Consider the following 14949-nt stretch of genomic DNA (forward strand, 5'->3'; position numbering starts at 1 on the left):
TTTTTTTTTTTTTTTGCTCAAATTGAGCACAAGTGAGTTTCTAGTCTTGAAAGTGTGCAAAGTGTGGGCCAATCTGGTGGCTGGAGTGATGACACGTGAATGCTGGAAATTCCAGACTTTGAGCGGATTCAGCTAGCATAGAAAGAAAATGTAGCATTCACGTGGGTCTCTCCTAAGCGTGCCATTGGTCGGTCTGCTGTCCTTAAGTACCCCCCTCCCCCCCCTCAACGTCACGTTTGCTCAACTTTCTCGGTCTTTGGCGCCCAGAGAAAGCTTGAGGAAGGATAAAAAATGGCGAGGTTTCGGTACTGCGTTTTCTGTTTTTCTTATTTGTTTTTGTTTGTTTGCTTGTTTGTTTGTTTGTTTGTTTGTTAATTTTTTTAATTTTTTTTTTTTTGTTTGTTTGTTTCGTTCGTTTGTTTGTTTGTTTGTTTCGTTTGCTTCGTTTGTTTTGTGATGTTTTGTTTTCCCTTCTTGATGGCACAAAACAGAAGCAAACAAGACTTTCGGTTATATTCGGTTATATTCGGTTCAATAAAAGTTTGTTGGTTTCTGCACAACAACAACAACAACCACAACAACAAAAGTCCCTCTGTCCCTCAAAAGCAGTTTCTCCTCTGTCCTAAAGAAGAGCCTCTTTGTAATCGATCTTGTCTGAATGCAGCTCTCCTTTTGCCTACAGGTTTTTATTCCAACCCTTTTGTTGTTGTTAGTGCCATGTTGTTGTTATTGTTATACTCTGTAAAAGCAGTTGTTGCTGTTGTACTTGTTTGTTGTTTCTAAAGACACTGTTGTTGCTGCTGTTAGCGCTGTTAGTAATCACCCACTTGGCTTGTATTTTTGTTTCTTGTTTTTGTTTTTTGTTTTATTTATAAACACTCTCTGAGTAAGTGATGCTGTTGCTGTTGTTGTTGTTACAGTTGCAATGAGTGTTTGTTAATGTTCCCCCACTTGGCTTGTACTTTTGTTTTCTGTTTTGTTTTGTTTTTTTTTTGTTTTTGTTTTTTTTTTCTCAACACTCTCTGAGTAAGTGATGCTGTTGCTGTAGTCGTTGTTATAGTTGCAATGAGTGTTTGTTAATGTTCACCAACTTGGCTTGTTTATAATCTATTTTATTTTATCAACACTCTCTGAGTCAGTGATGGTGTTGCTGTTGCTGTTGTCGTTATTATGCTTGCAATGGGAGTTGTTACTGTTCACCCACTTTGCTTGTTTTGTTTTTATTTCTTTATTTTATCAACACCCTTTGAGCCAGTGATGCTGTTGCTGTTGTTGTTGTTATAGTTGCAATGAGTGTTGTTAATGTTCACCCACTTTGCTTGTGTTTTTGTTTTTGTTTATCAACACCCTTTGTGTCAGTGATGCTGTTGCTGTTGTTCTTATTACAGTTGCAATGAGTGTTTGTTAATGTTCACCAACTTGGCTTGTTTATAATCTATTTTGTTTTATCAACACTCTCTGAGTCAGTGATGCTGATGCTGTTGTTGTTATTGTGCTTGCAATAAGTGTTGCTAATGTTCACCCACTTTGCTTGTTTTGTTTGTGCTTTTGTTTTTGTTTATCAACACCCTTTGAGTCACTGATGCTGTTGCTGTTGGTGTTATTATAGTTGCAATGAGTGTTAATGTTCACCCACTTTGCTTGCTTTATTTGTTTGTTGCTTTTTTTTTTATCAACACCCTGCGAGTTAGTGATGCTGTTGCTGCTTTTGTCATTTTACTTGTATTTATAGTTGTTACTGTTCAGCCACTTTGCTTGTTTTTTAATCTGTTTTATTTTATCACCACTCTCTGAGTCAGTGATGATGTTGCTGATGCTGTTGTTGTTATTTTACTTGCAATGATAGCTGTTACTGTTCAGCCACTTTGCTTGTTTTGTTTGTTTGTTTGTTTGTTTTTTTTATCAATATCCTCTGAGTAAGTGATGCTGTTGCTGTTGTTGTTGTTATAGTTGCAATGAGTGTTTGTTAATGTTCCCCCCCTTGGCTTGTACTTCTGTTTTCTGTTTTGTTTTGTTTTTGTTTTTTTTGTTGTTTTTTTTCTCAACACTCTCTGAGTAAGTGATGCTGTTGCTGTAGTCGTTGTTATAGTTGCAATGAGTGTTTGTTAATGTTCACAAACTTGGCATGTTTATAATCTATTTTATTTTATCAACACTCTCTGAGTCAGTGATGCTGATGCTGTTGTTGTTATTATGCTTGCAATAAGTGTTGTTAATGTTCACCCACTCTGCTTGTTTTGTTTGTGCCTTTGTTTTTGTTTATCAACACCCTTTGAGTCACTGATGCTGTTGCTGTTGGTGTTATTATAGTTGCAATGAGTGTTAATGTTCACCCACTTTGCTTGCTTTATTTGTTTGTTGCTTTTTTTTTTATCAACACCCTGCGAGTTAGTGATGCTGTTGCTGCTTTTGTCATTTTACTTGTATTTATAGTTGTTACTGTTTAGCCACTTTGCTTGTTTTTTAATCTGTTTTATTTTATCACCACTCTCTGAGTCAGTGATGATGTTGCTGATGCTGTTGTTGTTATTTTACTTGCAATGATAGCTGTTACTGTTCAGCCACTTTGCTTGTTTTTTTTTTGTTTTTGTTTTGTTTGTTTGTTTGTTTGTTTTTTTATATATCCTCTGAGTTAGTGATGCTGTTGTTGTTATTATGCTTTCAATGAGAGCTGTTACTGTTCACCCACTTTGTTTGTTTATAATCTGTTTTATTTTATCAACACTCTCTGAGTCAGTGATGCTGATGCTGATGCTGTTGTTGTTATTATGCTTGCAGTGAGAGTTGTTACTGTTCACCCACTTTGCTTGCTTATTGTCTATTTTATTTTGTCAACACTCTCTGAGTCAGTGATGCTGATGCTGATGCTGTTGTTGTTATTATGCTTGCAATGAGAGTTGTTACTGTTCACCCAATTTGCTTGTTTTGTTTTTTTATTTGTTTTTTTGTTTGTTTTTGTTTTGCTTGTTTTTTTTTATCAATACCCTCTGAGTCAGTGATGCTGTTGCTGTTGTTGTTGTTGTTGTTATAGTTGCAATGAGTGTTTGTTAATGTTCCCCCACTTGGCTTGTACTTTTGTTTTCTTTTTTGTTATGTCAACACTCTCTGAGTCAGTGATGCTGATGCTGTTGTTATTATGCTTGCAATGAGAGTTGTTACTGTTGTAGTTATGTCTGTCATTTGTCCTTGTTAGCAAGTTCTATTTGCCCTCTCTTGCCTTTTTTCAACACAGTTTCTTTCTTTGAGTCATATGGTTGCGAGATCCTCTCAAACTCCATCTCTTTATTTATTTGTTTCTTTTTTTTTTTTTTTTTTCTCATTCTCCTTCTCATAATAGCAATCACTGCTGCCACCATGCATGTAATGCTAGTTGCTCTCATTCTTTTTCATTTGCTAGTGGAAACTTTGTTTCTTCTTGTTGCTCTCTTTTCTTTCTTTTTTCTCTTTTGCAGAGGATTCGAAAAAACACAGCTCTTCCCTGCAGTTGTAAACATTCCAGGATTCCAGGATGCAGGCAGAAGAAAAACACTCTCACTAACTGTCTTCTTTTTTTTAGCATAAACCGTTGCAAACAAACACCTGAACATGTCTTCTTCACAAGAAAACAACACTGTTGTTGCCCCTTCTCCGAACTCTAAAGCGAAAAAAAAGAAAAGAAGGCAGTCACAAGAACAGAGAGACTTAAAGCTCAAAAACAAAGTCAGGGCCGCATTAGTTGCAGCGTGTGGCTCCGTAAACAGGGTTGTACCTTTCTATGGTACCAAGAAGAGGTACGCTGTTAGCTGTCCGATGCCTTTGTGCAAACATTCCTCCACAAGCATTAAAAGACACTTGACTAAAAAAGATCATTCTTGGACTTTGGATGAAGCTTCCATCTTTTACTCTGCAATGGTCAGGAAGTTTCAGCATGCTCGTCTCGAACGCAAGTCCGGCTGTCCAAAACCTTACCCCTGTTTGCAATGTTGGAAGTATTACGACCGACTGGACATACACTTGAAAGAGACTCATTTCTACGATTCCAAGACGATCAAACAAAAGATTGCAGAGGCAAAGCGATACGACAACGACAAGCTCTATGTCCCTCAATTTATTCGACCTGCCTTCTTTGGTATTAAGCCAGTAGCTGAACAAGCGTCTGCATCAGGCTCTGCATCCTCTGCTCCTGGGCCTTCCTCCTCTTTTTCTTCTCCGGTTCTTTCCTCTGATCCTCTTTTAAGCTTGCCCTCATCAGTTGCTGGTTCGTCCGAGGCTCCTTCTGCAAACCACTGCACCTCTGTAGAAAACAAAGAGCTGAACACCGAATCCGTCCTAGACTCTGATTTTAATTCCTTAAAGCACTTGGTTTCCAACTCCTCCGTCTTGACAGAAGATAAGAGACTCTTGTTTCAGCTGGACAAAGATGCTTTTCACTTTTATTACCAGTCAGCAGATGAGCTCTTCAGAGATTTTGAAAAGTGGCTTGTGGTAGCCAACAACAACACTTTGTCACAAGCAAAGATCTACAAAAATGCAGTTGTTGAAATATTGACATGTTGTGACAGCACGCTGACGCTGCACCCGAACGCTCTCACCAATTCCAACGTTTTGGAGGATAGATACTTTTCCATGCACTTTAAAAACATTCAGCTCAATTCCAAGCTGAGTGAACTTGACCAAACAAAAGCCATGTCTTGTCACACGTTGTACAACCGCCTTGTCTACCTTTGTCTCCTGTTTCGTTTCAGTGAAGCCAGGAATGTCTATTTCGGACTTTCTCATGAGGCCATCCGACGTTTGCGCTGCAAGGTGGAGGAGTTACAAAAAGTGCTGAGGCCCTTTCGTTCTTTGAGGAGGAGCCTTGTGAAAAGCAAAAAATGCATCAACATCATCAATGTCAGTTTGCTGAACGAATATGGCAAGTCTGCATACGTAAGACAGTTAGTGGAATCGATTAGAAAGCCGTCTCTTACACCGACTAGAGACAATGCTGTGTCTCTACGAAACCATCTTCTGCTCTCTGTCACTGTAATTAACAGTTTAAGAAAATCTAACATTGCTCTTTTAAACATTAGAGACTACATGGCTGCTGAGAAGAGTGAGTGTGGATATTGCATTGTGCAAGAGCGCTACAAAACAGCATACAAGTACGGAGCCAAAAACATTCTAGTGCCGAACGACTTGAAAGTGTTGATCGATATTTATTTGCTGAGATACAGAGACCTTCTTGTCAACGACTCTCACTACATGGCTGCAGACACCAAGACTGTTTTGGAGTTGAGCGACTGCTACAGGCCCCTTTTTCCATCGATGAGACCCAACAAAGACGAATGTGTGACACTCGGTGCAACTAGAGTGCCTGTTTACCAGATGGGTTCCTCTGCTATCTCCTCTTGCCTGACGTCCTGCTTCAGAAAATGCCAAGTAAACATTCCCATGAAGCGTCTTACTCCCACTTGCATTCGCGGTTCGATAGCCACTTACTTTGCCAACAACAGCAAAGAAGATCGCGAGCGGTTTGCTACACTCTACATGAAGCACAGCAGGAACACAATGGATAGCTTTTATGTGTCCCAGTGGAACGCTGCAGAGGAGTTGCGCTTTGCCCTGGGCATCGGACAGTCCTTCGGAGTCATAGAGTCTTTGACTGTTGAAAAGTCTGAGAGACCACCAAAGAAGGAGAAGGATGTGATGGACTGGCTCCAAACTAATGCAGAGGAGTACGGTTTTCATGAGGTTGAGGACATCTTTGAGGAAGATTTAGACTCCGGTTCTGACTCTGAAGAATGTGCTGCTACTTTCAGCTGTACCACAGTGGTTCCGTTTTCTCCAGCTGTAGAAAACAATGTTCCTTTAGAGGATAGCAACGACCATGCCGTAGATTTCTTGTGTGAACCTACCTCAACTCCTGTTTCGTCTGTTCCATCTGAACAAACAATCGCTGGTCCAGTTCTTGAACTATCCCCTGCTCTTGCACAACTAGTTCCTAACGAACAAGCTGTTTGTATGGATGTAGATCAGACTCTAGCTGTTCCTGTTGGCACAGCTTGTTCTCCTCTTGCATTAACATTATTTCCTGATGAACCGGATTTTATTGAACACCATGCAAAACTTTCTCCAGTTTACTTTAATGAGCAAGTGGTTGCCAAACCTGTTTCTGCTTCTCCTTCTCAGCAAGTCGCTTTCTGTCCTTCAAAAGAGGTCTTTTCTGTTCCTCTGACTCCTAGCCTTGTTGCTTTTCAGCAAACATTGGCCAAACCCAGTTTGTTTCTTTCATCTGATCCAGTTTCAGCTGTTCCTGTCCAACAGGCTGGTACTGTTCTTGCAAAGCAGCTCTCACCTTATGCTGTTCAATCTGTTGGTAGCCTATTTAGCCAAAGTCTTGCCTCTACATCCAGAGGTAAATTCTTTTTGATTTTTGATTTTTGATTTTTATGCAAATCTCAACACGCTTTCAAAAAATGAAAATGCCCAAATCAACTCCTTGCCCTATTGTTATTGTTAGAGCTGTAAAAAAAACAAAACAAAACAAAAAAACAACACAGAAGTGTGTATGTATTTGTTGCAGGACTAATTCTGTGATTGCTTAAATGTTTATACAAGTGAATGATACTAAAACTGATTATGTTTTAGAAGTAAAAGATCCAAGAAGAAAAAAAATCAAGTTGGAAATGCCATCTTTCACTCAAGAACTCATCGGTAATGTAAAACCTAATTTATACAAAGATATATAAACACAAACCTCTTCTTGCACAATTTCAGATGGTTAACTGTTAACAAAAACTAGCCATCATTGCTAAGTGCACTTTTAGAAAGTTGTGTCTACCCGATTTCTAATGATGAAGTTAGAAACATCACCGTTAGAAATCATGCACAGCTTGTTATCATCTCTAACACTTAGAAACTGTTGATGGTTTTTATGAATTAGAAAAATGAACATGGTTTTATTTTATTTCAGGATCAACTCAGCCAAGAACAAAGGAAAACAAAGCAGAAGTTAGCCAATGCCATTTAGGTAATCTTTCAAAAACCAGTTATTGCTATCAGTGCAAACAATAAGGTCAACAAAAAAAAAATAAATAAAAAAACAGAATAAATCTTGTCTTACTTCAGAACCAAATGAATATTTGATTTAATCACTTTGTGTTATGACTTGAGTTTGTAAAATTTTAGATGAAATAGTTGAAGAGCTGAATGCTTGCCCTGGCCACAACGAATGGTTCAACACCAGAAGTTTTCCACGATGTGCAGCTTTGGTGTTGGCATACATCTTGCAAGACGTGTTTACAGATGTAAGCTCAAGTTGCTCGTACAAAGATTACCTTGGCATCTTGGCAAATCATAGCAGTGACAAGCTCATTCATGTCTTGCAAAAGTACTCCTACCAAAGCCATATTAAAGACAAAATTAAAAACATGAAGCTAAAAATTCAAAAAGAGGGTAGTTTAGAAAAGTTTGTTCAATATGGCAATATCGTGAAACCATTTATGTAGTTTAGATAAGTTTGTTCAGTTTGGCAATAAAGATGGGCCTTTTGTGTAGTTTGTTTTATCTATGCTTTTGCAAATATTTTTATCTGTTTCGCTAAAGACATAATAAACAAGAAGTTCTGTTAAACTGTTCTCACATTTCTTATTTAAAGATAGTTCAAACTTTTTTTTATCTTTAAAAAAAAAAAAAAGAAGTCGTTTTGTTATTCTGTGAAAACTTTTAATAGAGTTGCATTTAGAATTACTTCTGATGTTTTTAAGAGTTTGTTAAAAAGCAAAATAATATTTCCTGTGATGTTAAACTGCATAAGTGAAATTTAAAAAAGGAAAACTGCTCCAACCATTTTTCGGAAAAAGAAATCAAAAAGTTCCTTATTTTAAAAGATCTAGACATCCATTTCTTCTTCAGCAAAATAGCGAGGCTTTTTTATGAACTCTTACTCTCTATTTTTTCATATCTTTACACAAAGGATTTTGTTTAGATCAATGTAAACATACATAGAAGTATATTATGTTTTTTTTTTTTTTTTTGTTTTTATGCAGTCTAACTTTTGTTTCACTTCTATTTTATTTTACGTTTATCTTGTATTTTATCATGCCTTATTGGTTTTTGCGTTTTGTGATGTCAAGCTGCGTAAGCTAAACTTAAAAGGGGAAAACTACGCTAACTTTTCTTTGAAAAAATATTCAAGAAGTACCTTAAACGAAAGAGAAAGCACACGAATCTTGCCATCCAATTCTTCTTCTGCAAAGTAGCGAGGCTTTTTATGTACTTTTGCTCTCTAATTTATCTCTATTTACGCAAAGGGTTTTATTTCAATGTAAACACGTATAAAAGAATACTTTGTTAAAAATAATGTTAAAGGAGTTGCGTAAAAAAAAACGTCTGAATAAAGTTTCTTTACAAAAAAAACAACTAAGAAACAAGCGCGCCTAAGAAAAACCAGATCGCGATTCACTAAGTCAAAAAACGAAAGAAACAAAGTTTAAAAGGTCTTTCTAGACAACAAATTCTATTTTTGGCAATGCAGTTTTTGTATTTATGCAACCTAACTTTTGTTTGACTTCTATTTTATTTTACGTTTACCTTGTATTTTATCTTGCCTTTTTGTGTTTTGTGATGTCAAGCTACATAATCTAAACTTAAAAGAAGGAAACTAGGCTAACTTTTCTAGTAGAATATTATGTTGTTGGTTTTGTATGCAGCCTAACTTTAGTTTCATCTATATTTTATTTTGCGTTTATCTTATATTTTATCTTGTCTTTTTGAGTTTTGTATTTTGTGATGTCAAGCTACATAATTTAAACTTAAAAGAAGAAAACTAGGCTAACTTTTCTTTGAAAAATTGTTCAAAAACTACCTTACACCGATAGAGATAGCTCACGAATTTAAAAAGTTGCATCTATTCATCTTCTTCTTCAGCAAAGTAAAGCTTTTTATGCACTTTTACTCTCTAACTTACCTATATTTGCGTAAAGGATTTTATTTAATTCAATTTAAACATAACTAGTAGAATATTATGTTGTTGGTTTTGTATGCAGCCTAACTTTAGTTTCATCTATATTTTATTTTGCGTTTATCTTATATTTTATCTTGTCTTTTTGAGTTTTATATTTTGTGATGTCAAGCTACATAAGCTAAACTTTAAAGAGGAAATTTACGCTAACCTGTCTTTGAAAAACTATTCAAAAACTACCTTTAACAAAGTAGCGAGGCTTTTTATGCGCTTTTACTCTCTAACATACCTATTTTTGCGCAAAGGATTTTATTTAATTCAATTTAAACATGCCTAGTAGATTATTATGTTGTTGGTTTTTTATGCAGCCTAACTTTAGCTACATCTATTTTTCATTTTACGTTTGTCTTATATTTTATTTTATCTTTTTGTGTTCTGTGATGTCAAGCTACATAAGCTAATGTTAAAAGAGGAAAGCTGCGCTAACCTTTCTTTGAAAAACTATTCGAAATCTATTTTTGAGATAATCTAGATTTAAAAGAGGAACACTACGCTAATTTTGCTTTGAAAAAACTCTCGAAAACTAACTTATTCGATAGAGATAGCACACAAATTTAAAAAATTGTATCTACTCATCCACTTCTTCTACAGCAAAGTACTGAGGCTTTTTATGCACTTTTATTCTCTAACATACCTATATTTGCGCAAAGGATTTTATTTAACTCAATGTAAACATACATAGAAGAGTATTGTTACCCGTTTGTTTTATGCAGCCTAACTTTAGTTTCATCTATACATTATATTGCGTTTACCTTATATTTTATCTTGCCTTTGTTAGTTTTGTGTTTTGTTATGTCAAGCTTCATAATCTAATCTTAAAAGGGGAAAACTGCGCTAACTTTTCTTTGAAAAAGTACTCAAAAAGGACCTAAATCGATATAGATAGCTCACAATTTTAAAAAGTTGCATATAGTCATCTTCTTCTTCAGCAAAGTATCGAGGCTTTTTATGGATTTTTACTCTAACTTTCCTATATTTGCGCAAAGGACATTATTTAATTCAACTTAAACATGCCTAGTAGATTATTATGTTGTTGGTTTTTTATGCAGTCTAAACTTTGTTACATCTATATTTTACGATTAACTTATATTTTATCTTGCCTTTTTGAGCTTTGTGTTCTGTGATGTCAAGCTACATAGTCTAAACATAAAAGAGGAAAACTACGCTAAACTTGCTTTGAAAAACTATTCAAAAACTACCTTTAACAAAGTAGCGAGGCTTTTCATGCACTTTTACTCTCTAACATACCTACATTTGCGCAAAGGATTTTATTTAATTCAATTTAAACATGCCTAGTAGATTATTATGTTGTTGGTTTTTTATGCAGCCTAACTTTAGTTTCATCTATATTATGTTTTAGGTTTATCATATATTTTATCTTTTCTTTTTGAGTTTTGAGTTTTGTGATGCCAAGCAACTTAAGCTAAACTTAAAAGTGGAATGCTACGCTAACCTTTCTTTGAAAATCTATTCATAAACTACCCTAGACAAAAGCTAGATTTAAAAGAGGAAAACTACACTATTTTTACTTTGAAAAAACTTTCGAAAACTACCTTAATCGATAGAGATAGCACACGATTTTAAAAAATTGCATATAGTCATCCACTACTTCTGCAGCAAAGTAGCGAGGCTCTTTATGCACTTTTTCTCACTAGTTTGCTTATATTTACGCAAAGGAATTCATTTAATTCAATCCAAACATATATAGAAGATTATTATGTTACGATTTTTTTTTTCTTTTATGCAGCCTAACATTTATTTCACCTACATTTTATTTTACGATTAACTTTTATATTACCTTTCCTTTTAGTGTTTTGTGTTTTGTGATGTCAAGCTACATAAGCCAAACTTTAAAGAGGAAAACTACGCTAAGCTTTCTTTGAAAAACTATTCAAAAACTACCTTAAACAAAGTAGCGAGGCTTTTTATGCACTTTTACTCTCTAACATACCTACATTTGTGCATAGGGTTTTATTAGATTCTAGTAGGTTATTACGTTGTTGTTTTTTTATGCAGTCTAACTTTAGCTTCATCTATATTTTATTTTACGTTTATCTTATATTTTATTTTGTCTTTTTGAATTTTGTGTTTTGTGATGTCAAGCTACATAAGCTAAACTTAAAAGAGGAAAGCTACGCTAACCTTTCTTTGAAAAGCTGTTCAAAAACTACCTTAGACATAATCTAGATTTAAAAGAGAAAGACTACGCTATTTTTGCTTTGAAAAATCTTTCGAAAACTACCTTAATCGATAGAGATAGCACAGGATTTTAAAAAGTTGTATCTAGTCATCCACTTCTTTCACAGCAAAGTAGCGAGGCTTTCTATGCGCTTTTACTCTCTAACATACCTATTTTTGCGCAAAGGATTTTATTTAATTCAATTTAAACATGCCTAGTAGATTATTATGTTGTTGGTTTTTTATGCTGCCTAACTTTAGCTACATCTATTTTTCATTTTACGTTTGTCTTATATTTTATTTTATCTTTTTGTGTTCTGTGATGTCAAGCTACATAAGCTAATGTTAAAAGAGGAAAGCTGCGCTAACCTTTCTTTGAAAAACTATTCGAAATCTATTTTTGAGATAATCTAGATTTAAAAGAGGAACACTACGCTAATTTTGCTTTGAAAAAACTCTCGAAAACTACCTTATTCAATAGAGATAGCACACAAATTTAAAAAATTGTATCTACTCATCCACTTCTTCTTTTTATGGATTTTTACTCTCTTATTTACCCAAATTTGCGCAAAGGACTTTACTTAATTCAACTTAAACATGTCTAGTAGATTATTAAGTTGTTTGTTTTTTATGCAGCCTAACTTTAGTTTCATTTATATTTTATTTTACGTTTATCTGATACTTTATCTTGTCTTTTTGTGTGTTGTTTTGTCAAGCTACATAAGCTAAACTTAAAAGTGGAAAAGTACGCTAACCTTTCTTTGAAAATCTATTCAAAAACTGCCTTAGACATAAGCTAGATTTAAAAGAGGAAGACTACGCTATTTATGCTTTTAAAAAACTTTCGAAAAATACCTTAATCCATTGAGGTAGTGCACGAATTTACAAAGTTGTATCTAGTCATCCACTTCTTCTATAGCAAAGTAGCGAGGCTTTTTATGCACTTTTGCGTTCTAATTTATCTCTGTTTACGCATATGGTTTTTGTTTATTTCTATGTAATGATATACAAAAGAGTATTTTGTTAAAGATTATGCTGCAGGAGCTGCGTAAAAAAACTCTGGCGACCTTTCCTTAAGAAAAAAGCAACTGAAAGACATGTGCGCCTTAGAAAATTCAAATCGCGATTCACCAAATTAAAAGACGAAAAGAACGACCTTTAAAAGCTCTCACTAGACATTTGTGTTTATGATAGGCAATGCAGTTTTTGATTTTATGCAGCCTAACATTTGTTTCATCTATATCTTATTTTACGTTTATCTTATACTTTATCTTGCCTTTTTGAGTTTAGTATTTTGTGATGTCATGCTAAATAAACTATACTTTGCTAATTTTTATTTGAAAAAATATTCAAAAACTACCTGAATTATAAGCTAGATCTAAAGGAGGAAAACTACGCTAACTTTTCTTTAAAAAAAATATTTAAAAACTACCTTAAACATAAGCTATATCCAAAAGAGGAAAACTATGCTAACTTTTCTTTAAAAAAATATTTAAAAACTACCTTAAACATAAGCTAGATCTAAAAGAGGAAAACTACGCTAACTTTTCTTTGAAAAAATACTCAAAAACTACCTTAAACATAAGCTAGATCTAAAAGAGGAAAACTACGCTAACTTTTCTTTGAAAAAATACTCAAAAACTACCTTAAACATAAGCTAGATCTAAAAGAGGAAAACTACGCTAACAATTCTTTGAAAAAATATTCGAAAACTACCTTTAAACATGATTTAGATTTAATAGATGAAAACTACGCTAACATTTCTTTGAAAAAACATTCAAAAACTACCTTTAAACATGATTTAAATTTAAAAAAGGAAAACTACGCTAACATTTCTTTGAAAAAATATTCAAAAAGTACCTTAATCGAAAGAGATAGCACACGAAATTAAAAAGTTGCATTTAGTCATCCGTTTCTTCTTCATCAAAGTAGCGAGGCGTTTATGCACTTTTTATTCTCTAAGTTATCTCTACTTACGCAAATGGCTTTTGTTTATTTCAATGTAAAACTTTTCAAAAGAGTATTTTGTTAAAGATTATGCTGCAGGGGCTGTGTAAGAAAACTCTGGTGACCTTTCTTTAAGAAAAAGCAACTAAAGTAGATGTGCGCCTAAGAAAATCCAAATTGCGATTCACTAAATTAAAAGACATATACAACAAACTTTAAAAGTGAAACTATTTTTACAAGCGTATTTGGTAAAGATGAAATGTTCTTATGACATTTTAACGTTACGAAAGGGATTTTCTTCTGTTCAAATATTTATTACAATTTAAAGTGTTAAATAATGTTACAGAAACGACCTAAAACGCCTGTTGTATTAATTTAAACGAACAAAATAGATAAAAAAAAAGAAAAACTATCATTAAAAAAAAAAAAGTAAAAAAAGAAAAGAAATAGAAGTTGAGGAAAAATAAAAATAAGAACTTCTAACAAAGAGCTCTTCTTTTTATTTTTCAGATTTTAGATGCTTAATTCCTTGAATGAAAAGTTGAACTGATGACTCACTACTAAGGTTGTTCCTAGCCTTCCGTTCTCAAACTAGGCCATTCTGAGAGGCTGTTTGATTAAGTACCGTTGATAGTAGTATCGCACGTAAGAGACTTCTAAAACTCTGATTATTATTAATTCCTGGAATGAAGAGATGACTTCATACTCACTAACGAGGTTGTTCTTAGCCATCCGTTCTTAAACTAAGCAAAACAGTGAAGTTGTTTGATTAAGTATCACAGTTTGCTGATTTGCACATGCACCATTGCCGAAACTGTGATGCTTGGTTCCTTGATTGGATTGAAGAAGCTCATCACCATGCATTTTACAAGCTGTCCGTTGTTATGTTTTGCAATTCAGTGGTTCTGTTTTGCAATTCATTTTCTGTTTGTTTAAGTATCATCGATGGTGGTGTCGTGCATGCAAACTTTCCGAAACTCTGATGCTTGTTTTTCTTGAATGGAGAGATGAGCTTATACTTTAGGTGACTTTTAAAACTGCAGTAATTAGTGCCTCGAATGGAAAAACGAACTCATTCATTACAGACCAAGGTTGTTCCTGGCCATCCGTTAACATATTAGGCAACAGTACAGCGAAGCTGTTTGTTTTACAAGCTTTTGTCGTTTCGAGAAATCACTACATTAAGCATTCGATGGTGATACACGACTGATGGCCAGGTTCTGATTTTCGAATGAAAAGAAGAGTCGCATCCGACCACCGGTCGGCTTTCGACGCAAAACAGCTGTACACACTCGTCCAACGATCCAGTGACTAACTGTTGCAACGAGAAAGTTAGCTTTATTTGTCGTGCAGATTGTCCGCTTTGACGTAAAATGCTAGAAATTTGCTGAACGCTCGGTTTGCGCCGCCCAAGAGTCATTCTGTTTCTGCGTTGCCAGCGTCTGTCGGCTAAATACAACTGTAGACTCCGCGCAAGCTTTTTCACCGCAAAAGTTGTACAGAGCCACACCGAAGGCTAAAATCGACTTTAAGGTCGAAGGTTAAAATCGACCCTAGAGGTTTGAAAACGACGTCACGAAATTTTCAAGACATCATCGAAGAAAATTACGGCGGCCAGATGCAACTCTTAGTACTAACTCTACTAATCTTAGTACGTTAAGCATTCCAGTCGAGAGATCAGACGTTTTTTCGTCACCTAAGAGACCGGCCGATGCGTTTGCGACGCTGCGGAAAGAAAGAAGATGGCAAACCACAGGGTTGTTACCGTAACAAACCTCCGTGAGTACCTCCATCTCGAGTGGCTTTTGAAGAAACGTTCGTTTTAAACTCAAAGGGATGGT

General features: G+C 34.8%; 1 protein-coding gene across 2 annotated transcripts; it reads left to right on the plus strand.

Moving 5' to 3' along the window:
• Positions 1-232: 232 nt before the first annotated feature.
• LOC149885471 (uncharacterized) lies at positions 233-7515 on the plus strand. 2 transcript variants are annotated; one of them, XM_090093664.1, is made up of 5 exons: positions 233-305; positions 3557-6376; positions 6610-6675; positions 6935-6991; positions 7150-7515. In XM_090093664.1, exons 2-5 carry the CDS (start codon positions 3586-3588, stop codon positions 7467-7469), a joined length of 3234 nt encoding a protein of 1077 aa, XP_089949790.1. In that variant the 5' UTR covers positions 233-305; positions 3557-3585; the 3' UTR covers positions 7470-7515. The 2 variants fall into 2 exon arrangements, with proteins under 2 accessions (XP_089949790.1, XP_089949791.1); XM_090093665.1 differs by having other exon boundaries at positions 267-6376.
• The last annotated feature ends 7434 nt before the right edge of the window (positions 7516-14949 follow it).

Source organism: Hydra viridissima, unplaced genomic scaffold (assembly GCF_058129835.1).
Source record: "Hydra viridissima isolate aposymbiotic clone 2 unplaced genomic scaffold, HvirCarnegie_v1 scaffold_7, whole genome shotgun sequence".
Taxonomy (NCBI): domain Eukaryota; kingdom Metazoa; phylum Cnidaria; class Hydrozoa; order Anthoathecata; family Hydridae; genus Hydra; species Hydra viridissima.

Excerpts from the sequence above, each read along its gene's own strand:
- LOC149885471 (XM_090093664.1), top strand. The coding sequence starts at position 3,586 with ATGTCTTCTTCACAAGAAAACAACACTGTTGTTGCCCCTTCTCCGAAC. Across the intron at positions 6,377-6,609 it reads TCTTGCCTCTACATCCAGAG|AAGTAAAAGATCCAAGAAGA; the intron begins GTAAATTCTTTT and ends ATTATGTTTTAG. Across the intron at positions 6,992-7,149 it reads AGTTAGCCAATGCCATTTAG|ATGAAATAGTTGAAGAGCTG; the intron begins GTAATCTTTCAA and ends GTAAAATTTTAG.